The 27,238-nt window shown below is 43.5% G+C and overlaps 1 protein-coding gene across 1 annotated transcript in view; it reads right to left on the bottom strand.

The window, feature by feature from the left end:
• LOC125903400 (uncharacterized) overlaps window positions 1-27,238 on the bottom strand; it is a 99,116-nt gene that overhangs the window by 8,750 nt on the left and 63,128 nt on the right. The window contains exons 2-4 of the mRNA XM_049600307.1: window positions 16,183-16,287; window positions 6,145-6,281; window positions 925-1,049 (exon numbers count right to left, since the gene is read on the bottom strand). Of these exons, the coding sequence (XP_049456264.1) occupies window positions 925-1,049; window positions 6,145-6,281; window positions 16,183-16,287 (367 nt within the window). The remainder of the gene's footprint in view (window positions 1-924; window positions 1,050-6,144; window positions 6,282-16,182; window positions 16,288-27,238) is intronic.

Below are 27,238 nucleotides of genomic sequence, written 5' to 3'. Positions count from 1 at the left end.
AGGGTTTGACTTTGTTGGCCCTTGTTGGCAACCTTCATCCCAAATCAACACTGATGAGGCCCAAGTCCTAAACCTTGAGTTTCGAGTCCTGAACAAGTCATAATGCTCAATCAAGTAATGCTACATTACATTTACAAAAATCCTCACTGCTTTTTAAAAGTTGGCGTTTTGCTGGAAGTTGTTCACTCTTTAATGTTCGACCTGCACATTTCTCATACAGTCATTCTTATTTTTATGGAGCGTAGTTTTTGGACATGAACATTTAAATGTTGATTCAGCAAAAAAAAGGAACTAAATTGACTTGATTTGTGACTTGAGTCTGAACCGAGTCCAGGTGACGTGTGTCCACACCTCTGGTATTCGTCCCATCCTCTCCTGTCTCTGACTGACTGCAGACCAGCTGCATGTCTTTGTGCAGCACTTTACACTTCAGCAGAGCGGCTTATATAATTTTGGGTGGTGTGACTCGACTAATACGATACGCTTCCTTTATTCTCCAACTCTATATTAACTCAAAGGTCACCGCTGTCAGGACGGTTTGCACGTGGTCAGCAGCAGGAATCTGTGCGACAAAGTTCACCAACATTGAACTCTATTGAAATGGTTTCCAGACTGAGGGTGTACTGGTGTGACCGAGCCCCTGGAGCACTTCCTCACTGAGCGTATAATTGTCTGGTGCATGTTCACTTGTTACGTTGTGTGTCACTTCCTCCCCTCACCGCCCCCTCCGATCCCTGTGCGGTTTATATCTTACAGGCTGCAAAGATCTCAGAGCTTTGTGCTGTCGATGTTTCAGCAGCACTGCAGCACTCTGCTTAATTCCTGAGTATGAAGAGTGATATCTTCATCACCAAAACCAAACACACACTCATCAAGTATTAAAGCAGATGAGCTCGTGCCTTTCATGCAGATCAGAGTTCTTACTTGTTCCCAGCGTGGAGCCGCTCGTGTGGACGTCGCTCCAGTCCTGCACAAAGTCTGGTCCCGTCTGGTTCGCTGGCTCGACCGCTACTGTGGTGGACCGGAACATGGGACCAGAACCTGGAGCGCTGAGGAGAGGAGAGGAGAGGAGAGAGTTAAAACATGAGGACCAGATGAAAGGAAAGAGGGGAGGAAGACAAAAGAGAAGTGAGGATGAAAGGACACAAATAAAAAGGAAGGAACAAGGAAAAAGATGACAATGATAATGAGAAGAGGAGAAAAGGAGACAAGTGATGAAAATGAGAGGAGAGTAAAAAAGAAAAAGGATGGAAAGGAAGGAGATGAGGGGATGAACAGCAACAAATGAAAAAGGGAGGAGGGGAGGTAAGCAACAGAAAGAAATAAAAAGGAGAAGAGGGGAGGAGGGCAACAGGAAAGTGAGGACGAAAGGAATCCAGAAAAGACAGGAGGAGGATGATGAGGAGAGGAGGACATAAGGAAACAAGTGAGGATGTAAGGAAGGTCAATGAGAAAAGGATGAGAAAAAAGGAAGGAGAGGATGAGCAGGAACAAATGGACAAGGAAAGGAGTAAAGAGGAGAGGAGGAAGGGAATAGGAGATGACAAGAGAAATTAAAAGAAGGAATAAAGAGGAAAGGAGACAAATGAAGACGAGAGGAAAGGATGAGAGGAATGGAATGAAGGAGGGCAGAAGAGGAGGAGATGAGGATGAAAGGAAGGAAATGAAAAGGAAAGAGGGGAGGGAAGAAAGGAGCGAAAAGATGAGGCCAAGATGAAAGCAAAGAGGGGAGGAGAGAGAAGAGAGAAGTGAGGATGAAAGGAAACAAATAAAAAGGAAGGGAGGAAGAAAAAGATGACGATTAGAGGAGGAAAGAAGGAGACAAGTAATGAAAATGAGAGGAGAGTAAAGGAGAAAAGGATTAAAGAGGAAAGGAGACAAATGAAGAGGAGAAGAAAGGATGAGAGGCATGGAATGAAGAAGGGGAGAAAAGGAGGAGATAAGAGGATGAAAGGAAACAAAAAAAGGAGGAGAAGAGTAAATGAGAGGAAAGGATGAATAGTGGAGTGAGAGACAAACGGAAAGGGGAATAGAGGAGAGGATTAAAAGTAAAGGAAAAAAGAGGAGAGGAGAAGGAAGAGTGAAATGGAACGAAGGAGGAGATAAGAGGACATGAAGGAAACAAATGAAAAAGGGAGAAAGGGGAGGAAGCAATAAATGAAGGATGGAATGAGGAAAGAGGGGAGGAGAAAGGTGAATGACAGAAAATCATAAAAGGTAAGGAAGGAGAGGAGAGGATGAACAGGAGTAGATCAAAAAGGAGGAGAGGATGGAGGAATGAAAGGTAAGGAGGGAGGAAAAGGGGAGAGGAGACGACAAAAGGAGGGGAGTACAGGAGTGAATTTAAAGTAAAGGAGACGAGGAAAAGGAGAGGATGAGAGGAGTGGAATAAAGGAGGGGAAAAGAGGAGGTGAAAGGAAACAAAAGGGGAGAAAGGAAAGAAAAGCACAAAGAGGAGAGGATGAACAGTGGAGTGAGAGATGACAAAAGAAAAGTAGAGGAGAGGAAAGTAAGACGAGGAGAGGAGAGGAGGAGACAGGCGATGAGGAGGGCGAGAGGAGCTGAAATCCAGCTGAAAATCAATTAGCTCATGCCTCTCGTCTCCGCCTTTGTGCCAGGAGCCAAACTGCATTGTTGCAGATCTGAAAATGGCAGTGACAGCCGATACTGATACACGACTGTGTGTGTGTGTGTGTGTGTGTGTGTGTGTGTGTGTGTGTGTGTGTGTGCAGCGAGTGGGTTCAGCCGCACAACGTGATTGGTCAGAAACACTTTAGAGCTGATTATCCCCATTAAGCACAGCAAGATGAATTTTATTGGTTGCTGTGCCAACGCTGGTTGTAACCAGGGAGCGAGCCATCTCTCTCCTCCTCCTGTGTTTATTTTTACTCGTGTGATAAAAACATGTCACTACATGAGGAGTTTTAAATACGCGCAGGCCCCAACGGTCAACATTTAAATTCCAACTCTGATGCGCAGGATTTACACGCCGTGGATGTTTGATGGTGTCTGCAGGGACTATTTTCTGGCGGAGAACTACGTTCTCTCTTTGCGTGGGCGTCCTCAGGTTTTGACTCGCAGCTCCAAGCTTCAAATTTTGCATTCATGTGCTATCGTATATATTTTGAGAAAACAAATTCTCAGTTCTGGTGTCGAGCCAGATGAACTCTCCTCATATCGAGTTTCCAGCGAGAAGCAGCCAGATCCACATCATCTGTTCGCAGACCTCCGCGTTTGTTTATCGTTTGTCTTACAGGTTTTTGCTTTTAAGACAAACAGCATGTGAGGGCGCCTCTGTTTGGCAGCACACTTAAAAAAACTCCCAGATGTTGGAGCTTCCCACCGACACATGAACGCACACACACGTGCAGAGAGATGGAGGTTCGTCAGAGACATTAACACACAGCTGTTAAAGTGACTCTGACAAACATAAACACAGCAGGAACAGACTATAATTCACTGCATTTAAACGACAGCGACACAAACGACTTAAAATTCATAAACCCTCCGAACAAAAGGTGTTCTGACATATTGGCACAGCTGTAAAGAGAAAAATGTGGCTGGGTTCCATTTAGCTGCCTCAGTTTCAGGGTCCTGGGGCCCCGATGATGCATGAAACTCTGAGTAGATTAAAACTGTGTACGCACAACGACAGAAAATATACATATGCATTAAGCTGCACAGACGCCTGGTTCTGTTTTATAAATCTCGGTCTGGTGTTAATTTCGTTGACATAAACTATGACAAAAATTCATGACGAAAACAAGACGATGACGAGCTAAAAATAGATCCTGATGAGAAGAACTAAGATGACATCTATGTTTTATTTTCATTGACGAGACGAAAATGTTAGCGGTGGACTATCGGACCTTGAAAGCTGTGAACGGCTGTGCTTGTTATTATCTTCTAGCTGGGTTTGTTAGTTGCAGCGGTGGCTGTTAGCACTTAGCTCCATTGTTAGCTGCTGAACGGCAGCGGAGCAAGCAGCCACCGGCCACCGGACTTCTTATCTGTTGACTGCACCCAAATCAAGTCTCGGGAAGGTTTGTGGGTTGATGGTGTTTGACAGGCAGGTAGGAGGCTCAGTTATCTGTGAGTGTAGCTGTGCTGTGAGTAAACAGTCTGAACTCAGATCAGTTTCCTCTGACAGACACACACATCTTTAATTTGAAGGACTACATTGATTGTAAGGAGCAAAAAAATTATTAGAAACAAGCCATCTACAGTTTAGGGGAAACTCGTATGCAAAGTACCCATTTTCATTCATATATCTTGAGGTGAGGGTTCAAGGGACCCCTGGCCAGGTGTTGCCTAGCCAAAATGTAGCCTAACTTTGGGGTGTTATTTAGATCCTTCCTGACAAGCTATGCCAGCACAGTTGGTACCAATAGAAGCTTTAGGTTGTCTAGTTTCACAAGACACCACCTTCAGGCTAGCTTAACCTCTCTAACTCCGCCAGAATGCCAACGTCCTCGCTCCCCTCCTCCTCTGTTAAATGGTATCTCCCAGGCGCACTACGTCATCAAACCACGTGATGTTTGGTATTGCCGGATTCAGGAAGCTCTCGACTTTTCAAAAATAATTTTTCTTTTATTTATTATGTATTTGGCACCAGAGCAGCCTAAACACACAAAGTCCAAAAATCGCGATGAGTGGTGACAAGTCATGTCATGCCGTTTTTTGACGGGAAAAGTTAAAGGATTACTCACAATCGTATGTGGAGCTGTTAGCAGGCACGTAGCTGTTTTATAAAACGTAAGAGTCTCACTCCTACCACTATTTTTGGCTGAGATATACCGTCTAGAAAGTGGGATCATAACTTTCACGTTTCATATGGCTTTATTTGGTGATATTTTATGGTGTTTCTGTGTCATAAACAACATCAGCTATCATAATCACACCTGATTTCAATAAGGTACAATGTTTGAAGCTGGCTGAGTGTTGTTTGATCACTGATAGTACTGTTTTGAAGCCGAGTGACCGACTTGTCATTTGGAGCTCCGCTTGGATCTTTTCATGGTAAAAACACTGTAGAATGGTCATACTTTGAGCAGTCTTCTTCAAATTTGAACCAAGTGTTCATTGATAGTGTGCCTACAGCCCCACAGTGTCATTTACCTGCTCAGATGAAGCCACAGACAGTTATTCATCCTGAAACACATTTTTTATTTTATTTTAGGCAAAATCTTGAATTTTTTACTGACTTCAGAGGCCCATTACTCTGTCTCTGTATCACCTAGAGTGTTTCTGACACTTTCACAAGAAACTTCAGGGAGTTTTCTTTCTGGCAAGACCTCATGCATGCATGTAGTCAGAGCGGTTCAGAAGCTACAGTCATTTTAATTTGGGTATGTCATTTTAGGCATTTTTGCTACAAAATGGGGGTGGAGTACAGTACCAATATAAGCTTTCGGTGGTCCTGTTTCACAAGACACCACTATCTTCAGGCTAGCTTAAACAATTAGTGTACAACAGCCTCTTAAAGACAGTTATATTAGCCTCAAATTAGTTTTGATCGGGAGGGCCACCAGGAGGCCAGCAGTCGCAGCTGGACAGCATGTCCGCCCCTTAAATGTAGAAACATGCTTAAACATTTATTTGCATTTTGATAGCTGTGCTCGCTCAACACAGTCACGGACTCTTAATGAGGTAAGACATGCAAGGTATTGTAGGTGCGTTGGTTGTTGACGTTCTGGCATGCCGAATTGACTTTTTTTTCCTTCAACACACACGTGGTTGGGTTGAAGGGTGAGATGCAGTTTCAACTGATTGTGTGTTATTGCTATTGTCTCCAACAGAGCGGCGGTCATTAGGCACGGCCGTCCCACTAATTCATCACGTGTCTGCGAATCATTGTTGCAGTAAAATCATAAACATCATTATATTTACCATCAGGAGGATGATCAATGATTCATTAACAGATTTATAAAGTGCTTCACAATTCAGGATATGATTAAAAAAATAACGTGGGAACTATTTTCTGTCGACCAAACTACGCCTGTCGTGCCGACTGTCCCTTTAAATTCTGTAACTCTGTGTAGTATGTTTATCATATTCAACATCTTATCAACAGGAATTGACAGAAACTACTTTAAGTTAATTACTTTTTTAATTATTACTTTAACATCGTCACATGTCACTCACCACTCCCCCGTCCTCCTCTCTCCATGCTTATGGAGCCTCCTCAGTGCCCTCTCCTCTCTCTTCTCCTCCCTGCGTCTCCTCTGCCTCCTGCAGGCCAGCGCTCTGTAGAACTCCCTCTGTTTCAGCTCCTTCAGGCGCTGCAGAAAAAAAAGCACATGGATTATGATTATTACAGTTATTTTTTCTGAATGCTTAAAACACCAACAGAGATCCTTAAAGCGCCGTCTCTGACACTATCAACACTTGTAGCCTGTGTGTTCATGCCAGCCCTAATGCACGCTCTCTGCTTTACACAACACTTTCTTTCAGCACTATAAACAGGCCACAGGTAGATATTTGGTTTGGTTTGGATATTTGGAGACTGTATACAAACTGTACATGTCATTTACTTTTGTTGCTGTCCTGCTGAGTTTCCCCCCGATGCTGCTGGACGCCGTTAAACAATAAAAACAACCAGCTGTGTATCATGCTGACATAAAAGGGCGGCTTTTTCATCTGTGTCTGACGGGAATCACTGACCAAGCGCTGGTTTTGACGGCTTTGGAGTGAGACCACTTTGGAATCATCGCCCCGACCAGTGAGGTTAGGTTTAGAAAAACAATCATGGTTGAGGGTCGTCACATTCGTACTTATGCCGGGCTCACACTACACGTTCTGACAGTCACTATGTCACATTAGGTGATTGTGGAGTCATAAAATCGTGTCGTGACTTGGCCGACAGACATGACAGACTACACGTTGGTCCACGACCAATCATCCCTGGTCGTCTTTCATGACGTGTGTGATGTCATCAGATTATTCTTGTCCTATTTTTATTATTATAATTATTATTATTATTTCAGTCACTGTGTCTGTTCATGTCACAGCTGAACTGTTCTAGTAGCATAAAGTGTCACAAGATGAGCTGCATTTGAAGTACCGTACGCAAATTATGCAAGTCACTGAATCCTCCACATGAAGTTCCTGCAAATGTTTCACAATAAAAGCCTCTTTAGAAAATGACAATGGGATAATCAGCTGAAATTATAATGGGCTTTTGATTTGAAACAGATGCAGGAAGTGTTGAGTTTGAAATGACAGCATGATACATTAAATTTAACGGGACAAACAGGAGCAGATTAAAAGTAAAAAATATAAACATACAGAGGGAATTATAAATAGAGGCCCATGTCTGAAAATAAATGTCCATTTCTAATGTAGTCTAATCTGGCTGTGCTGAGTAAAGGCCCAGACACTATCTGTGAGTTTGATTCCTTTATATCCTCCATTATGAAGAAAGAACATTCTTTGCTAGCTTGATGCTAATGGCAGTACTCAGCGGGTTGATAAAGTGCCTCTGCTGTTTCCTTTTTACTCTGTGTGCTAACGTCCCTACAGGAAATATCTAAAAGGCTGGGCTGTTGTTGTCATGCAGTTTCCATGGCAACAGATTGCTCTATTGGTCAAAGTGACGGCTGTGACGGGAGAAGAAAATCAAACATGCTAGACTTTCTGTCGGGATGTAGCGTCAGCTGTTGTCTACTATGACACACTACATGAGAAAAAATGAAGGATTATTGTGTACGACACTCGTTGTCGTTCACGATCTGAGCCGACACCGTACGACACTGTGTCAGGCTGTAATCGGGCTGATATCATGTAGTCTGAACCCGACATTAGAGTAAAGTGGGGACATTACGTTACGTGCATAACTTAAAATATCTCAACACTGAAATTTGGTTTGACACAAAACACAAACAGCGATCACCTGGGTCAAAGTCCTGTGTTTGTTTGAACCTCTCAAGACCTTGACCGCCTCCCTATGTGGACTCTGTCTTTATACTACACCACCTGACTTCCTGTTTCGCTCATGTCATATATAACTCAGTAAATGAGAAAGGGAGGAAGGAGGAAGGCAGGACGGCCTGCGTTACGTAGGTCATGTGATCACAGCCTCCTGGCTCAGGGTTACGGGGTTATATACTGATTATAGTGCGTTACTTTTCATACGTATGAGAACAAAGAGTGAATGAAAACAGCCTGGTTTATCACAAACGTCATCATCTGTCTCTCATCAGTTCATCCAGAAACTTACATGTATTGTATGAAACATTTTAAGTTTTGGCTGTGACGGTCGCTCAGCGTTGATTTAACTCTGCTGATGTTTCAGGTTTGTGTTGTGTTGGCTTTCAGTGTGTTGTGAGGATGTCTTGTTATTTTCCCTGTCCACCCCTCACAGTGTACCAACACCTTCTAAGAAACGCTCAAGCTCCACTGAAAGCTTCTCTTCATGTGTCTCCCTGCCTGTCTCTCTTTGTCCCTCTGTCTTTGTACCTGTCTGTCTGTCTGTCCGTCTGTCTGTCTGTCTCTGTGTTTGTACCTGTCCGTCTGTCTGTCCGTCTGTCTGTCTGTCTCTGTGTTTGTACCTGTCCGTCTGTCTGTCCGTCCGTCTGTCTGTCTCTCTGTGTTTTATCTCTCCGTCTATTTTGGTCTGTTTATCTATTTGTCGGTTTCTCTGCTCGCCTTGCTGTCTGTCTGTCGTCATCTGTCTGTCTATGATATGAACCCACCGCTATATTATTATTATTATTTGTGACACACACACTCACACACTCACACACACACACACACACACACACACACACACTCAGTATCAGTATCTCCGGCTTGCAGACAGAGCTCAGTAAGTGAATTAAGCTGGTCTGGACTGTACTAAAGCTGACACTGGCTGACTTAGTAAGCACACACAAAGACGTCTCTCTCTCTCTCTGTCACACACACACACACACACACACACACACACACATGGAGTAGATAAAGAATTGCAGACATTGCGGACAGACACACTCGCACACATGCACAAACATTAAACGCCGTGTGATCAACATATTTTAAAAAGAAAATCACCTCTTAATCCTTCCTGTCAAAATCAAACTCAAATCAATAAAACTAACGTCACTATTTCAACTACAAGCACCACTGTCTTCATGATCGTTAAGACACTATCTGTTAAACTACAGGCTGTTTTTGCCAAACTCTTCACACTAACAGAAAAACCAAACAGGCTATGAGCCATGAATGACTACATTACGAATCTACATCACAGTACTATGCACCGTTAAGCTGCTTTCTGTGTTCCTGGTACTTCTCTGTTACGTGTAACACACGTGCCGTACCTATGGCAACGCTGTCACATGGTCTGGATATTCCCGCCCACTTCTATTACAAAACGAAAGACGAATGTCCCCAGACTCCCATTCCAAAGTAAGGGAGGCTGGTCAGATGCACAAGTTGGGTGGGAGGGGTGGTGGATGGGTCCAACAACCACTGCCTTTCACCTGGGAGGCTGGTGTTCACTTCCTGTAAGACTGTGAAGCTAAACCCTGTTCTTTGTTTTCCTACACCCAACCATGTCTATTTGAGGTGTTGTACAGACGTGGTGCTTTTATTTTGAAAGAGACTATATCAAACTGTACATTTCCTGTGAAAACAGAAGTGTATTTTGAAAACAGACAATGCATGTAACAGGCTGAAGTTGACACGGCGTCCCAGAGTGTCAACAACCAACACACCCAGGGTACCTTGGACGTCATATGTGGACGTGGAAAGTCCATGACCAAACGTGGACATGTGACGAGGTCGCAGTGAGGACGTGTTGCTCAAATTCGGAAGCCCCATTAATCTGAAAAATGTCCTGTTGGACCAAAAGCCCATTTCTCAGAGCCTGTTATCCCAAAAACAAGCGCTTATTGCTCTGAAGTCTAATTTTTCTGAAAAAAACAAAAAAAACCAAACCCACACTCTCTGCAGTTCGACAACCCAAATGCAAGAAAACTGTTTAAGGTTTAGTTTTGTTTGTACATTTCTGTAAACCACAGGTATGCTACATTCGTACCGTATCTTGTAGTCGCTGTGATTAACACATGGTTATGTGTAGGCACAGAAAACGTTTGGTTATGGCTCGGAAAAGATCATAATTTGGCTTAAAACACCCACATTTGAAAAAGCAGGCACAGGGCGGTGACAAAAAAATGCTGATTAAAAACACGCTGCAAAGGGTCGGTAAAAAACATATTGGAACAAACAATGCCAACATTTCCTGTGGTGACTGGGTCTTAAACCACAATAATAACTTTACTCTGAAGAATAGAAATGTGGTTTTCTACAAAACCTGCTTTTCACTGAACAGAAGAAGCCAGACTTCTTTCATGTTCATTTTTGTCTAAACACCAGCAGCCATGTAAGAAGTTTGCAACAATAAAATAGTCAAACATAATGCTGATGATGATTTAGCTGAAAAATATAAGTTTTCATCACACTGGACAAATAAATAGATTAATGTAAAATGTATTTAATTGCGGTTGTGGAAGCTGATGTGTTCATTTAGCCAAACACAAACCAAAACCATGTCTAATAATTGATCTGAAGAAATATCAAACATAATGTCAGGTTGTAGTGACGCATGACCTTTTGTGAAGGTCTTTAAATGTCATTCTACATGTTTCTCTGATGTTTAACGGCGACACGGCCTCTGAGAATAATTAATTTACCACATGACGCAGTGGCCGAGCTGATAACATGAATACACGACAGTCTGAAGGTGTAGTTATGGAGTATCAATGTGGACGTTATTTCCTTCCTGTATCCCAACATTGAGCTCAAAGACACACATCAGACACATGCATGCAGCATAACCCTGCACACAGAGATGTAAGACAGCAGAATAATCACTAAAAATCTCTGGCTGGGGTTATAAAGTAAACCTCACAGTCCCAATTTAAAGTCCTCAAACTAAACAATATTTATAGTTTGACTGCAGACAAGAGGCAGCTCATCCTCTCCATCCCATACAGCTGCAGCAAACACACAGTGTAAATGTATTCCCTTGAATATTAGATTCTATATTGTGTCTTCAGCAGCACTGACTTATTATTTTGTTTGTTCAGATTCTGCATATTTTAAATGTGAAATATCAGCAAGTGTGTGGACAGATTATGAGAGAGTGGCCTCCTGGACACAAAAAGACCCTCCCTCCTACGTAGCAAATAAAAACTGCTTTACTAATTATAATGTTGTAGCATTTGTGCAGAATCTACTGTGCAGCTGATTTGTGTTGGAATAATTACACAGATATATGATGAAAAATGAATTCAGGATCAGACCTGAGATCTGCAGATGCTCGATATTAAAGGATTATTGTTGTTAGAAGCGGCACAGTGGTGCAGTGGTTAGCATTGTCGCCTCACAGCAAGTGGGTTACTGGTTTGTACCCCAGGATGGGGGAGCCCTTGTGTGTGGAGTTTGTCAGCGTGGGTTTCCTCCAGGTGCTCTGACATGTTCTCCCTGTGTCAGCGTGGGTTTCCTCCAGGTGCTCCAACATGTTCTCCTTGTGTCAGCGTGGGTTTCCTCCAGGTGCTCTGACATGTTCTCCCTGTGTCAGTGTGGGTTTCCTCCAGGTGCTCCAACATGTTCTCCCTGTGTCAGCGTGGGTTTCCTCCAGGTGCTCTGACATGTTCTCCCTGTGTCAGCGTGGGTTTCCTCCAGGTGCTCCAACATGTTCTCCTTGTGTCAGCGTGGGTTTCCTCCAGGTGCTCCAACATGTTCTCCCTGTGTCAGTGTGGGTTTCCTCCAGGTGCTCCAACATGTTCTCCTTGTGTCAGCGTGGGTTTCCTCCAGGTGCTCTGACATGTTCTCCCTGTGTCAGCGTGGGTTTCCTCCAGGTGCTCCAACATGTTCTCCTTGTGTCAGCGTGGGTTTCCTCCAGGTGCTCTGACATGTTCTCCCTGTGTCAGTGTGGGTTTCCTCCAGGTGCTCCAACATGTTCTCCCTGTGTCAGCGTGGGTTTCCTCCAGGTGCTCTGACATGTTCTCCCTGTGTCAGCGTGGGTTTCCTCCAGGTGCTCCAACATGTTCTCCTTGTGTCAGCGTGGGTTTCCTCCAGGTGCTCCAACATGTTCTCCCTGTGTCAGTGTGGGTTTCCTCCAGGTGCTCCAACATGTTCTCCTTGTGTCAGCGTGGGTTTCCTCCAGGTGCTCTGACATGTTCTCCCTGTGTCAGTGTGGGTTTCATCCAGGTGCTCCAACATGTTCTCCTGTGTCAGCGTGGTTTCCTCCAGGTGCTCTGACATGTTCTTCTCGTGTCAGCGTGGGTTTCCTCCAGGTGCTCCAACATGTTCTCCCTGTGTCAGCATGGGTTTCCTCCAGGTGCTCCAACATGTTCTCCCTGTGTCAGCGTGGGTTTCCTCCAGGTGCTCCAACATGTTCTCCCTGTGTCAGCGTGGGTTTCCTCCAGGTGCTCCGACATGTTCTCCCTGTGTCAGCGTGGGTTTCCTCCAGGTGCTCTGACATGTTCTCCCTGTGTCAGCGTGGGTTTCCTCCAGGTGCTCTGACATGTTCTCCCTGTGTCAGCGTGGGTTTCCTCCAGGTGCTCTGACATGTTCTCAGTGTGTCAGCGTGGGTTTCCTCCAGGTGCTCTGACATGTTCTCCCTGTGTCAGCGTGGGTTTCCTCCAGGTGCTCTGACATGTTCTCCTTGTGTCAGCGTGGGTTTCCTCCAGGTGCTCCGACATGTTCTCCCTGTGTCAGTGTGGGTTTCCTCCAAGTGCTCTGACATGTTCTACCTGTGTCAGCGTGGGTTTTCTCCAGGTGCTCCGACATGTTCTCCCTGTGTCAGCGTGGGTTTCCTCCAGGTGCTCTGACATGTTCTCCCCGTGTCAGCGTGGGTTTCCTCCAGGTGCTCTGACATGTTCTCCCCGTGTCAGCGTGGGTTTCCTCCAGGTGCTCTGACATGTTCTCCCTGTGTCAGCGTGGGTTTTCTCCAGGTGCTCCGACATGTTCTCCCTGTGTCAGCGTGGGTTTCCTCCAGGTGCTCTGACATGTTCTCCCCGTGTCAGCGTGGGTTTCCTCCAGGTGCTCCGACATGTTCTCCCTGTGTCAGCGTGGGTTTTCTCCAGGTGCTGACACTGGGTGAGAGGCAGGGTTCACCCTGGACAGGTCCCCAGACTATCACAGGGCTGACACATATCATGTAGTCTGAACCTGACAACAGCAGTTAGGACCAGGCTTAGTAAAGACCAGGTGGTGCAACCTGCTCCGCATGTGTAACTCATGGCACAGTTCAAACTCTCACCGTTGAGTACTGTACATATTTTATAAGTGGAGGGTGAAGGACTCTATAGGCTTGTAATTAAAGAGTCAAAGAGACGAGACTTTGTTTAAAAAGGGCAACAGTTCCCACACAGTTCATCTGATGTAAACACTCTCTAAGTACAGCTGAGAGTCGGCACTTTAACTTCAGAATCATTGTTTCCTTTCAGATCCAGAGTGCTCACAACAAATGATGAGTCACCTTGCTACTCAGAGATCTCAGTGTAAGAATTATATATTCAATTAGAAACACACAGCCTCTTTAAGCAGAATAATGCGCGATAAACTGGCTGTTTCTCAAAGTCTGCATCCGTCACAGCAGCACATCAAGTGCCTGTGTGACGTCTGACGTCTGCAAACCGCTTCATTTCCAAAAAGAAGATGGGACCATGACTGACCGTGGACAAAAAGATGGGTAGCTTAGCTGTGTGTGTGTGTGTGTGTGTGTGTGTGTGTGTGTGTGCAGGCTGGAGAATATTACTGTGAGAAAATCCATTTCCTGCAAGTGTTGCAGTCTCCAACAATATGCCCTAAATGCTCTGCATGCCCAAGTAAACCTAATAACTCTGACACACAGCTAACTGTGAAAAATATTATGCCTCTTTCATCGCTTGCAAGTGAACAAATGATAATTGCAGCAAATACATTCCTCCCAGCACCTATAATTTTGTAAACACCCAAACAGCTGCAAGTTCTCCGAGTCACCTTCCTCCACATCCCACTATGGAGGAACAAACTGTTTTTACATCAGACTGAAAACAGAAACATGGTGAGACGAAGCAAGGGAACATCACAAAGACCTGACAGATCCTTGTGTTTTTTTACCCAAGCAGGATGCATTATTAATCACCTGTGTTATTTTGTAATCAGCGTACAGTATATGCACTATTGATCCTAACCTAGAAAGATGCCCCAGATAACTGTGATTAATATTTTTATATTGATAGAAGTGTAATATCATCTTGTCTGGAGAGATTAATGAGTTTTATAGATTTGCTTATTTTTAGGATTCAATTAAATCTGCGAGTTCTGGAAAAAGTTCCTTCAAGAACAAAGAAGAAAAATCGTCATAACAATCAGCTTTCAGGATTAATAAAATCAGATTTAAAGGGACAGTGTGTGGGATTTATTAGCGTCTATCAGTGAGGATTGCAGATTTTCCCGGTTAGAATTCCTTCAGTGTTCAGGAGGTTTCTACCAGGAGCCAAATTATCAGCAGAGGTCTCCTCCTCACTGGATGGAAAATCTATGTTTTTATGATGCTGTTCAGCTCATTGTGGAGGGGCTGGTGGCTGATAGTCAACCCATCCTCACTGTGACCTCTGAGTATTTGAGTTTTTGATATTTAATAGAAAACAAAGAAGGTTTGTTCGAGAAGATGGGAACGAGGTCGCAGCTCCAGACCTTAAATTTATGTTTCTACACCTTCTCGGACTGCCGCTGCCTTGAGTTTCATTGTTTTCCCGCTGCGTTCTCCCCTGATGCTGCCAGGCGTTGATAAACAATAACGTTAACCGTATCATGCCGACATGAAAGAACAGTTTTATTGTTTGGTGTCTGACGCTGGCAGCCACTGACCAAGCACCAGATTTCAGCGACTTCGGAGTGAGACTGGGTTGTTTTACCGAGAGCTGAATTATCCACAGAGGTCTCTTCCTTTCCAGAACAAACTGAACCGATGATTTAAACCAATAGAATCACTGAATAAATCAGTTTCATGCTAAAATCTCAGTTTTTCCGATGCTGTTCAGCTAACTATGGTGGCTGATGCAAAAACGAGAAATATCCCCATCTAGAGCCAGTGTTTAGTTTGTCCACTCTGGGCTACTGTAGAAACACAGCAGTGCAACATGGTGATCTCCGTAGACGAGGACCTGCTCCCTATGCAGATATAAACGTCTTATTCTAAGGTAACGAAAACACAATAATTCTTATTTTCAGGTGATTATACACTAAAGAAAACACACTGATTAGATTACATTCCACTGCTGTCAGTATGAATCCTTCACACTAGACCTTTAATAAGATGCATACATTCAAGTAGATTACAGCAGACTGTTCTTATTTTTGCAAACATAACTAAAATATATCAAGCGAGACATTTGAAAACACAGATTGCTTCTTCCTTAAGTAAATTTAGACAAATAAAAACTCTTTGTCACAATATAATTTGTCATGATTTCTGTTTATATCATGATATGAAATGATGATAAATTGCTGACATCAGTTCAGTAACTTAGTGGAAATAAAACCAAACAGGAAGTCATTCTTCTGTTTGTTTTTCAGAGAGTGTTTTTCTTTGTTTTACTCATCCATCAAATAAACAGCTGAGAAGTCACAATTCTTAAAAATTATATCAAACCTTCACCATCGAGCAGGTGATACAGGTTGTAACAAGATGTGAACAGCGGTGTAACGTTGCTGTGGGCTACAACTCAAGTCCTGTTTCTTTTACTGATATTTGTTGACATTAGTACAAACTGGGACCATTATAACTGCACCGAATCTGCCATCAGCACTTCCTGTTTGCAGTGTACCCATGGGTGTGCAGACAACTATCACTGGATCACTGTGACACTGAGGAAAATGTAAAAACATGATCAGTATCTGGCAGGTTCTGCAGTCATGAGGACAGATTTATAGACGTTTGTATGAATGACATCAGACTGAATTTAAAACCTAACGTGACATACACTCAGTCAATGGATGTTTGCAGTCCTGCTGGTCATAAGAGCCGATATTGTTGTGTGTTTGTGTGATTCTGTCGACCGCAGTGTGTGTAACAGAAACCTGAGCAGAGTGCTCGTCGCGGCCCTGGGATGTAATAAATCCGCGACCTTGGTCAGAAGGCTTTAAGGTGTTGTGCGGCAAGATGAAGCAGACCTCTGGGTGCCTTGTTAAGGTGCTGTGACTCACCTGTTTGTGGTGGTGGTCGTAGGAGTTGATGTGGTTGTCGTACTGTTGGTGTCTCACGTACTGCTTGTCACACAGCTCGCAGTAGAGGCTGGAGTCTCCTTCCTCCTGCAGACACAGAGCCAGAGAAGTTAAAAAAGGAAATCTCACTCATTGTGTTTAGTGTTTTTGTGTTGATCTTGAGAATCATTGTACCATTAACATGATGTATGGCTGCTTGTTTAGAACCAGAATCTTTTTTTAAAGAAGCAGATTTGTTTTAATGTCCTCGAGCATCCACAAGTTTCTGCTTCCTGCTGCAAAAAGGTGCCGAGGATAAAGGTAAGAAAACAACCTGAGCAGAATCTTACTGAGAGGTCGCTGCTAAATGTTCTTTTATGAACCTGAAAACATTGAACTCTGAGGATTTAAGGTGCCGACTGCTTAATCTGGATTTAACCTGCCTCTGTAACTGTAACTGCCACGTCACCAGAACGTCTCTTTAGAAACCAAAACATTTTTAAGTCAGCAGTCTCTGTTGGTGTTGTCCACTCTGCACGGCGTCCACAGGAATATTTTCATGATGCTACTGAATGTCAGTGGTGGCCCTAGCACATTTGGTGCCCTGGGTGAGCCTCAATGCGAGAGCAGGGTGTAACAAGCTGAGAAGGGAAGGGGGGCCTGTCTATTATTCACCATCCCTCCCTTCTGCCGCCTTAACTTTAGTTGTTTTCCTGCCGTGTTTCCGCTGGTCAATGTTATTGTTTAATAATCGGCTGCCTACATGAAACAGCAGCTTTTTTTTTCGTTGGTGTCAAGCACCGAAAGTCACTGACCAAGCACCAGTTTTGGACAACTTTGGTGTGAGACCAAATTGGACAGTCAGCCATCAGGCAACGTTGGGTCGTCAGTGAGTGTCTGTTGCCCGAGTCTTTGTGATCTGTCCCCACACCATGTCAGCCCTTGTTGGCTCCTTGATTCAGCTTTAATTGGCACCGGGTCAGTGAAGCCCCTCAGTGAATAAAATCATTCTGATTGGTGGTTCAGCTCAGTGCACAACGAGAGAAACTAAAGTGAGGAAAGTAAACAAAAAGCTAAAGTCAAAAGGGCGTGAGGTCGAAACAAATTTGTTAATAGCGAGTGGCTGTGTTTCATGCTGACAAGAAAGGACAGCTCGTTTTGTCGGTGTCTGACGACAGAAGTCACTGACCAAGCCTTGGATTTGGACTTCGGAGTGAGACATTATCGAGCCATCGGTCAATGATGGGCGTCTTTGCAATGTGTCTCAGCACCGTTAGACCTTTTCAGCTCTTGTCGGCTTTTATAGCTGATTCAGCGTGTTGAATCGGTGTCGGTGGATTCCCTCTGTGAATAAAACCACTCTAACTGGTGGTCCAACTCAGCACACGAGAGGAACTAAAGTGAGGAAAGTAAACAACGGTGAAGTCAAGAGGGATTGAGATGAAAACAAACTTGTTTCATAAAGTGAGATGATCTTTTTCAGCCATTGAGCTCTTCAGCAGAAACGTGTCGTGGTCATTTGTGTTACTGAGAGCTGCCTCTCTTGCTAATATGGGATTTCTTGTTACCAGCTGGTCATCACACTGTTTTCCGGGCGAGCACCTCCCAGTGCGTCACCTACCAGCAGGAGCATTTATTGACAAGGTTCAGTGCTGTGCATTCTGGAAGGTGTAGGTTTTCTTGAGCCAAAGTGACACTTCAGCCCTTTACTCTGTTGTGTCTCTTTGCTGCACGGACCGCCCAGTTTCATGAAATCTCTCCAGCAGTGAAACACTTCTGTAGGTGGTGCTGGTTGTTACTGTGCGTACACTGTACCGTCGGAAATGAGCTGGTAGCTCCACATGCAAACTTCTACAGTCGAGCAGATGAATAAACGGTTTAATCCATTCCTCACTTCCCTCGCTCTCGTGTGAGTGTAAATCATGACTTCACACTCCTTTAAGTCGGTCGTAAAGAACAAAACGAAAACAAAAGTGTGTGTGTGTGTGTATAAAGTCCCACTGTGTGGGAGGGAGTGGTGAGTTACAGTCGGAGCCGGTATAGGCTGTAAAATGTATTTATGGAGGATGCATATTCATCATCCTGGAGCTTTTAATTTGTTACCTGTCGTATGGAGAGTGTGTGTGTGTGTGAGTGTGTGTGTTCCCATAGAGCCTGTCATGCAGAGTGATGCTGTCTCTATTGCTTCCGATGGCTAATGGGCCCTTCAATCACAACTATTGATCAGCAATCTGAGTGTCTGAGCGAACACACACACACACACACACACGAATACACACACAAACAAACATTTCTGTGAGCCCACGTACATCCAAAGCTTTTAATGCATTTAATACGGCAGCGAATCTAAAGCCCACACAGACAGTCACAGATGTGGCAATGCAGGATTGTACTTTTAGGCTTCTACACACACACACACACACACACACACACACACACCATCCCCATTAATGGAAGATTGATTTATCTTTAAAAGTAGGGAACATTCAATCTGTGGCACGACCTTCAGCGGAGGTCTGGCTGCTGTGTGTGTGTGTGTGTGTGTGTGTGTGTGTGTGTGTGTGTGTGTGTGTCACAGTTTGCATAAGTTGGAAATTTCCAACTTTTTGTGTCTTAAAAAAGAAGAAAGAAAAATCACATTTGGAGAAGCTTCCTGAGCTCCATTAGGGGAGAGACCAGAAAGAGACAAACGTGGAGTGAGTCAGCCGCAGAGTGTGACGGAGGACAGACGGAGACAAACACAGAGACAGTGACAGAAGCAGAGGGGAAACACAGACAACCTTGTTTCATCCCTCATGGTCCCAGAACGGCCGCCATCCCCGGCCATTACCGCAGGGATCTCCTCCTTTAGTCAGCATTAGCTCGTCAGACAAGTGATTACTGCAGCTACCATAATCTCATCAAGTAACGAAGTTATGTTACATTATTCTATTACAGAACGAAACATTACATTTGCATTATTTAATCAAAGACGGCATCGGTTTGCATTATGTCATTAAAGATGTCGTTGGGTTGCATTAGCCCACTGAAGATGGGCTTTGATGTCCATTAAACATGGCTTGCTGGATAGCTGGGAAATAGCTGCTCAGTAAGGCCAAATTAAAACACATTATAGTTTGGAAGCTTTTTGGTGCACTGCATGGCAACAAAACAGAGGATGTGTTGTCTTGTTGCCATGTGGAATATCTCATTTTTTCTTCTTCTTCTTTTTTTTTCAACTTGAGCCGAGGGAGAGTTTTTTGGAAAGAGTTTAGGAAATTGCCTGACCCATAGTGAGAATGAATTTTTCAAAACCCCGCAGGACAAACTCTCAGATGCCTGGTTGTGAGGCAAAAAATGAACCTCCCTAAAGCCAGTCTGCATCTTGCAAGCTCAGATTCAAGTCTGGAAAACAACTGCTGAGGAGCAGCTCAGGCAGACCGAATACGAGCTGAGAAACTGTCTCGTCTTTACTTTGTGTTAGAAAATATGAATCTGGCAATTTTTGTTCAAAATGTATTTTAAGTCCGAGTCAATAAGTCGATTAATTGCAGCCGTAGATTGTAGAAAATTGAGGATCTAGCTACTGCGACGTCACCCATTGGTGTGAGGGCTGCCATTTTGAAGCAGCTTTAAAGCCTCGAGTTCGGCATTTCAGCCGTCGCCGTCGTAGAAAGTAGAGCTGAGGAAAACATCTGCCCTACAACCTCGTCACATGTCCACGTTTGGTCATGGACTTTCCACGTCCACATATGGCGTCCAAGGTACCCTGGGTGTGTTGGTTGTTGACGTTCTGGGACGCCGTGTCAACTTCAGCCTGTTACATGCATTGTCTGTTTTCAAAATACACTTCTGTTTTCACAGGAAATGTACAGTTTGCATACAGTCTCTTTCAAAATAAAAGCACTACATCACTACAACAAAAGCTTTACAATCATACAGGAAGTGAACACCAGCCTCCCAAGTGATAGGCGATGGTTGTTGGACCCATCCACCATCCCTCCTGCCCTGCTCGGACTTTCGCCCTCTTAACTTACGTGTCACGTTTTCCCCTGATGACATGACCAGCTACGTATCATGCCAATGTAAAAGGACGGCTCTTTCCCTGGTGTCTGACGCTGATAGTCACTGACCAAGCATCAGTATTCAACAGGAGAAGGGGAATGACATGCAGCAAAAGGCTATGGGTTGGAATTAAACCCGCAGCCACTGCAGCAAGAATGCAGCCTTTGCACATGGGACGCCTGCTCTACCAGGGGAGCTAGTGGGTGCCCCAAACCATATTCCTTTGTTTTAAACCCAACCACATGCATGTGTTGGCTAAATGTGACCATGTACGTTTGTTGTTGAAGAAAAGAAATGTCTCTTTGTGGTGTTGTACCAACGTAGTAACCTGGAAATCCAGATGCCCTGCCCCTAGGAAATTCAAATTTGCTCTGCACGGGGATCTGGACCCTGACGAGCAGAGAGACGGGCTCTGGGCGGGCGTAACATGATGAGGACAGCGCTGCACCGTAGGAGTCGAAAAGTAAACAGCCAAGATGGCAGCTGCTGAAGGACCGCGTCCATTCAGTTTAGCTTTGGAAGAAACGCTAAGCCAACTACAGACGAGAGGAACAGAAGACTGTCCTAGAAGCCTTCGCTTCCAGGAAGGACGTTTTTGCCGTTTAGCCCCACTGGTCGGCAAACAAATGGGGCTTAGTGCAACGAATACATCACCTTGTTTTTTGCTCTGATTGGCTATCGTGCTATCCAATTGCGTGCGGCGGCATTTAATACGCCTCAGTTAGTGCTGCCCCTTGAGTAGGAAGGGTGAATCGGTGAGGGCCAGACTCAAAATGTTTCTAGATTTCAGTCTGGATTTCCAGGCTACCAACATAGTGCTTTTATTTTGAAAGAGACTGTATCAAACTGTACATTTCCTGTGAAAACAGAAGTGTATTTTGAAAACAGACAATGCATGTAACAGGCTGAAGTTGACACGGCGTCCCAGAACGTCAACAACCAACACACCCAGGGTACCTTGGGCGCCATATGTGGACGTGGAAAGTCCATGACCAAACGTGGACATGTGACGAGGTCACAGTGAGAATGAGTTGGGATGACATGACACCTCCACCAGACACCTGCCAAGCTGCAGTCCACTAATGACGACCAACAAACAACACAACCAGTTAAATTTTAAGTGAGTCACTGCTGAGTTTCCAGCGAATTTTTAGCCCCCAAATGTTTTTATCAACCCAGTTTAGTTTAAGCTAAAACATGATCTTATCATAACCATGACCTAAACTTCATAACCACATGTTAGTCACATTGTTGAAGAGTAAAGTTTCTATGTATCCACTACACCATAGCCTGCACGTGCATCTGTGGTTTGCAGAAATGCACCACGCCAACATTCGTTGTCTCACATTAGTTATTTGTTGAGAGCATAAATAGAGAGATGTGGAGCTTTCCAGATGATGATCAGTACATGTAAGTGTGTGCTCGTAAATCAGCCCTTAAACCTGTCAAACATAAAAACATACAGAAAACATAACGATTAAAAGTTGACTCAAACCACGAAGGATAAAAGTGACTAAAACTAAAAAGCATTGTCGTCTCCAGACTGAGACTAAATCTGAGCTAGCTGTCAGAGTGAACGCTGATTGTGGATGTCAGATGTCAGAGATATCTTGTATTGAATATGAGGTTTTAAGAAATACATTTGCTTTGTGTTTGTGGAGTTTAATCGGCAGTCACAGTTTGGATGAGGTGCCATATTTCGCTTCAGGTTGAGTCGAAATCAAAGTCTAAAGACCTGTGAGTGTTGCTGCAGGTTCAGAAAGCATTCATTGTGATGTCTGAATAAGAAAGGGACGTCAATCATCTGTTGTAGAGCTGACTTCACATGACATTTGTTCCAAGCGAGTCCATTTCAGCCCATCAGGAACACAATGAGCAAAATGACGGTGAGCAGGCAGACACAAGTGGCAATCTGAAACTTATTAAATGGTAATTTTACTCATAATTTCAACAAGGCAGTTTTTGATTTCCAGAGGGCAGAAAAACTTCAAAATAGACTCTGAGAAACAAAAACCCTGACAGTCGTGTTTCTGTCCTCCTGATCTAATCCAAGTTCATTACTCTCCTTTGAGCTCTGGTTTAGTCAGCACCGACTCCTGAGGAAAATATCCGCCTCTTTAGCGGGTGGATGCTCCACTTTCCTCACCAGACACTTGTTTACATCAGGTCTGTGTCGTTTGATGCAGGCAGTTAGTGAACACTCGGCTTGTCTGATTTTGTTTACTGGAGACGATGTTCAGCTGGAAGACCAAGACAGCGATCTGAGAGAGGCTAAAATCTGCTCAGAGCTGCAGCGCCGGGTGTTTCTGTCTTGTAGATTAACACCCAATTATCTGAACTGGGTGTTTTTCCCTCTGACTCTGGGAGTAAAGAATGAAGTGTGATGAAAGGAGGGGGGAAGAAAGCATCAAATAATCTACATTTTAGGACGTCTCGCTCAGCCCGCTATCTTGAAATGTATTACTTCTGCTGAAACAAAGCTGTCAACTGTAACTAATTTGATTTTGGATGTCTTATAACCGGCTTGATAAGTCTGAAGTGTGAAGACTTTTTTCCAGCCTCACGCTCGCCGAGCAGCTCCTGTAAATGACTTTCTTACTGACAGATCTCTTTTCCTCCGTCTCCCTCAGGGTTATGTTCTTTCTCCAAGCTCGTACTTTCTTAACACTAATGACTAACCGCAGCCAGTATGTAGATAGATGTGTTTTTTTTTATCAAGTTTGGGGGTCAAGTGAGGTCATTTTTAATCTTTTGCAAAAGAGAGAACGCAGACACGGCCTTTATGTTGATGGCTCTGTGCCCCCGTGGCGTGGCACATTCATCATTGTGTTTCTTTAAAAACCAAGGACAAGGTCGCGACCTTCTCTGAAACCTGCTGTGATAAAAGGAAAGAAAATTAGACTGTCTGAACGGCAAATATCTCTTATTGATCGCAAACGCTGTGTCTCCAAAAACACAATCAGACAATCTGTACGTCGGCGCTGCAGCATGTGTTCCTCCCAGCGCTGTAAATGTTGCTTCATCAGACTTTCAGTACACTTTTCAGCCTTTTTTTAATTGCAGCTTGGCTCAACAGCCTTCAGCATTCAAAACTAGATTAGTGAGCGCGGTGAAAAGTGGCCAGGAAGGTTATTGGCGTGCAGCAGGAAAAACTGACTCAACCTTTGAGAAGCATATGGCGAGGAAAGTTGATGCTGCCTCGGTCTTCGAGGGTGGTGCGAGCCCTCTGGGTTGAATCTCTCCGTGCCAAAATCTAAAAGAATATGGGATTATTTTACCCAGACTGCAGTGTGACTGCTTCATCTGCAGGCAGGAGACATGTCGCCTTTTATCTGCGGCGGAGCGTCATATTTTCCACCGATAATCAACTCTTTACGGGACTGTATGGAGCTGCTGTTGTTTTCTCTGTATATTAAATCCTGTAGTAAGTTTCTGTGTGTTTTATTGTTTTGTTTAATTGGTTTTATTATTGTATATTTTTCATCATAAATTCAGCTGAGAAACAAACAAAGAAATCCCTTCTGGGACAATAAAGGTTTAAATTAAAAGGGAAATGAGTGAATGCGTCTGTGTGTGCACATGCATATACATTATATACTGTGCATATGTGTGTGTGTGTGTGTGTGTGTGTGTGTGTGTGTGTGTGTGTGTGGACAGCATCCTCCATAGAATCAGAACAAATGCTTTCCTGTAATTGAAAGGAAAATAAAACAAGTGATTGACTGTCCCCCTGCCGGCTTTTTACCAAATGCACCACTCAACTCTGATAGAGAAAGGACCTGTTATTATATTGTATTATATTATATTATATTATATTATATTATAGTATATTATATTATATTAGTGGACTGCTCTGGTTTTCTAGGGGGAAATAAGACTTTATTAATTTGCTGTGAAGACATCCAGACGTTCACATTACAGCAGAGCAGCAAACAAAGAAACCAACTGTCATCTTATCGTTTAGTTCAGAAACTCAAACTCTGTAAATACATATTTAAGATACGGTATAAAGACGTGATATTCAGGAGGTGCAGGGTTAAAGACGGGGTTTGGAATTCACCAGTTGTTCACACGGATCACTGTTTATTTCCTCTACTTATATATACATTTTATTTTTCTGTTAATTAGAATGTATTAATATGTAGATAAGCAGATATTTATTTAAAGGTATGTGGGAATGCATATTCATAAATACTGAAAGACTTATGTATATTCATATTTTGTATATTTTATATATCCATCTATTAAAATGTAAAGAGGAAGCAGGTCAAGATGATTAAGATATATTTGGAATATTAATTTTTAGATGTGTTTTTTGTCATTGTTATATATATATATATATATATATACATATTTATTATACACTAAGACAGGTTTTATATTTCATAAGACAGATATTGTTATATAGATAAGGGTTATTTTGTGTGACAAAGTTAAATGGTAATAATATTGTATATTCAGAAAAGTGTGAGGTTTATATGAGCCGACACTTGATGACTTATAGAAAAGAGATGACATTAATACGTTTATATTTCCTCCCTCTCCTCTCCAGATGTGTAAATCACAGTAACTCTACATTAACATTATGCTTTTCATTATTTGTTAATATTACTTTCTGTCTGTTTTACATGTTTGAAATAAATATCCGACCTGTGACCTTCAGCAGCTCCTCTGTCAGGGCTGCGTTATACATCTGTGTTATATCAGTGTTAGTGCTGCAGGATTTGCAAACAGACACACAAACATCATATTGTAATTATTTTTGACAGATGTTGCAAGTGAGTCGTGAATTTTGTGTTAATTCAGTTTGACTGAAAAAAATCTAAAAACGATGACGATGTGATTTTTGTTTGTTTCCGTACATCTGGGATGTGATTTATAAGACGGGACGTCTCTTTTAAAGATTATTGTTCTGCTTTTTTGTCCTTATTTGACAGGGAGGAGACGACATGCAGAGAATGGCTTCAGGCGGGACTCAAACCCACGGCTGCTGCGGCAGGGACTCTGTTCATGGGACACTGGCCCTAACCACTGAGCGACTGGGCGCTGCAGGCTGGATCATCTCTGCGCTGCAGTCATGATGGTGGGTTGTGGGGCAGCTCTGGTCTCAATATTTTCATCGAGGTATTTGGTGAAAAATATTGTGATATCTGATTTTCTCCGGATCGCTCAGCGCTACACTCTTTGCACAAAGCACAAGTTACATAAGATGTGAAAAGAAAATCTTCTGTTTGAAAGCAAAGAACAAATTTCATTAAATCTTGTGTCTGTGGGTTTAACTGATGAGTACTTTGCAAGGTCTGTTAGTTATCTCTTGTTCATTTACTGGGAATTAGATGTAGGTCAAGAGCAGAGTGACCCTTCCTCCTCTCAGCTGAACAAGGACGTAACTGGAAACTGAAAAGACTTTCCACTCATGGAAATAAAGGATGTTGTTTGTTAAAATGAGGCGAGCAGATTACGACGTAAGTAACGGAGAACATACAAGAAAATGTTTGAAAAAAAAGAAAATCCCAGGATTCATCTTTACAGAAAGACAATTCCTTAAGACGTCTAGATCTTATTTATATCTGGTCTGAATGTTCGTATTGTAAGTTGCTTCAGACAAAAGTATGTGTTCAATAAATGGAATAAAAGAGTGGAAACAGAGGCTGCTCTCAAGGCTTCCCTCTGCAAGGAGACGAGGAGGAATTAAGACACAAATAAGTATTTAGAATAAGAGATGTGAAATACTTTAATTTAAGGGATCAAAATAAACAGACTGCACCGATTATTAATTTAAACAAACACTTTGTAATTTGACAGCAAAAAAATACTAACAAGAGGGAATGATTCATCAGAAAAATCTAAACTCCGCAGTGTAGAAATTATATTCAAAGCTCTCCTTTAAGACTGAATATCTAGTCTCAAACCTGGCAACCCGGCTGGCTGCTCTTGTGTTTGCATCCTCAGTTACCTTAATGACCAAACAGGCAACAAGAATTCAGATTCATTATTCAGGTATGTGATTCATGAGAGGGTTATTTTCTCACTAATAACAGCTGAAAATATGTAAAGCTTCTTGTGATGGTTGAACATTTTAATTACTGCTGCCAATGAAAACATGGTGAATAATTAAAATGTGAACATGTGAAAAGGCAGCAGGAGAAAAAGCAGGACACGAGGGCAGAGCAGTGTGCATTATTTCATGTATTAGTCATCGGTCTGTGGTGATGAGAACCTTGTGTTTATCAGTGTGGGTAAATCAGCTTCAGCTGATGGTGAAACAGCGACACGAGTCTCTGCCTCCGGGGAGCGCTCTCCTGCTCACTCAGCTGTTGGAGTTGCTGCGTTTCAGTTAGCCAAAACAACTTTCCAGTTTGTACGCGCAGGGGACCTCCCGCATCACTTCACATTTCAGGAAATGTTGTCAGACTCAAAGCGTGCTGGTGGAGGCCGAGCTGTGTGCCGAGGGATCGCAGCAAAGCCAGGCAGAGGCTCAGGCTGCTGCCCGGCAGCACTGCAGCTGCAGCTGGGCACTGTAAAGGCCGAGGCCGCTCTGAGACGACAGGATGTGTCTGCGCTCCTGCTGCCCACCGTGCTGCAGCTCGGCTCTGCACCGGTCTGTATTTGTTGGTGAGATCAGGAGCGTGTGTGACGGCAGGGGGGCGGAAATGTTTTAAGGCAAAGTCTGAGGAGCTGCAGAGATTTTATGAGCATCAGATATGAACTGTTTCTGTGCGCTGACACAACTGCTGAGTGTTAACCTGGTGATTTACGTCCAGGCAGAGATGTAAGGCCGCTACGACGGGCCCCAGTGCAGGATTTTTGATCTAACAATTGTAATACTTCATTATAGTTTATTTGAAATAAGCATATGAGTTTGTTTTAAATGCTGTTTCCTATTTTACAAGTTCAAGTTACAATTTCAACTTTAAAACAGACGTATTTCCAAGGTTGCAGTCACGTATCGGGGCCCTTTCTCCACCCAACACATTGTTGGAGGGCCCACTCTCTATCGGCCCCCCACCTCAGA

This window comes from Epinephelus fuscoguttatus, linkage group LG16 (genome assembly GCF_011397635.1).
Source record: "Epinephelus fuscoguttatus linkage group LG16, E.fuscoguttatus.final_Chr_v1".
NCBI classification, from domain to species: Eukaryota; Metazoa; Chordata; class Actinopteri; order Perciformes; family Serranidae; genus Epinephelus; species Epinephelus fuscoguttatus.
The sequence above is the reverse complement of the archived record's forward strand: the minus strand, read 5'-3'. Positions and strand labels throughout refer to the sequence as shown.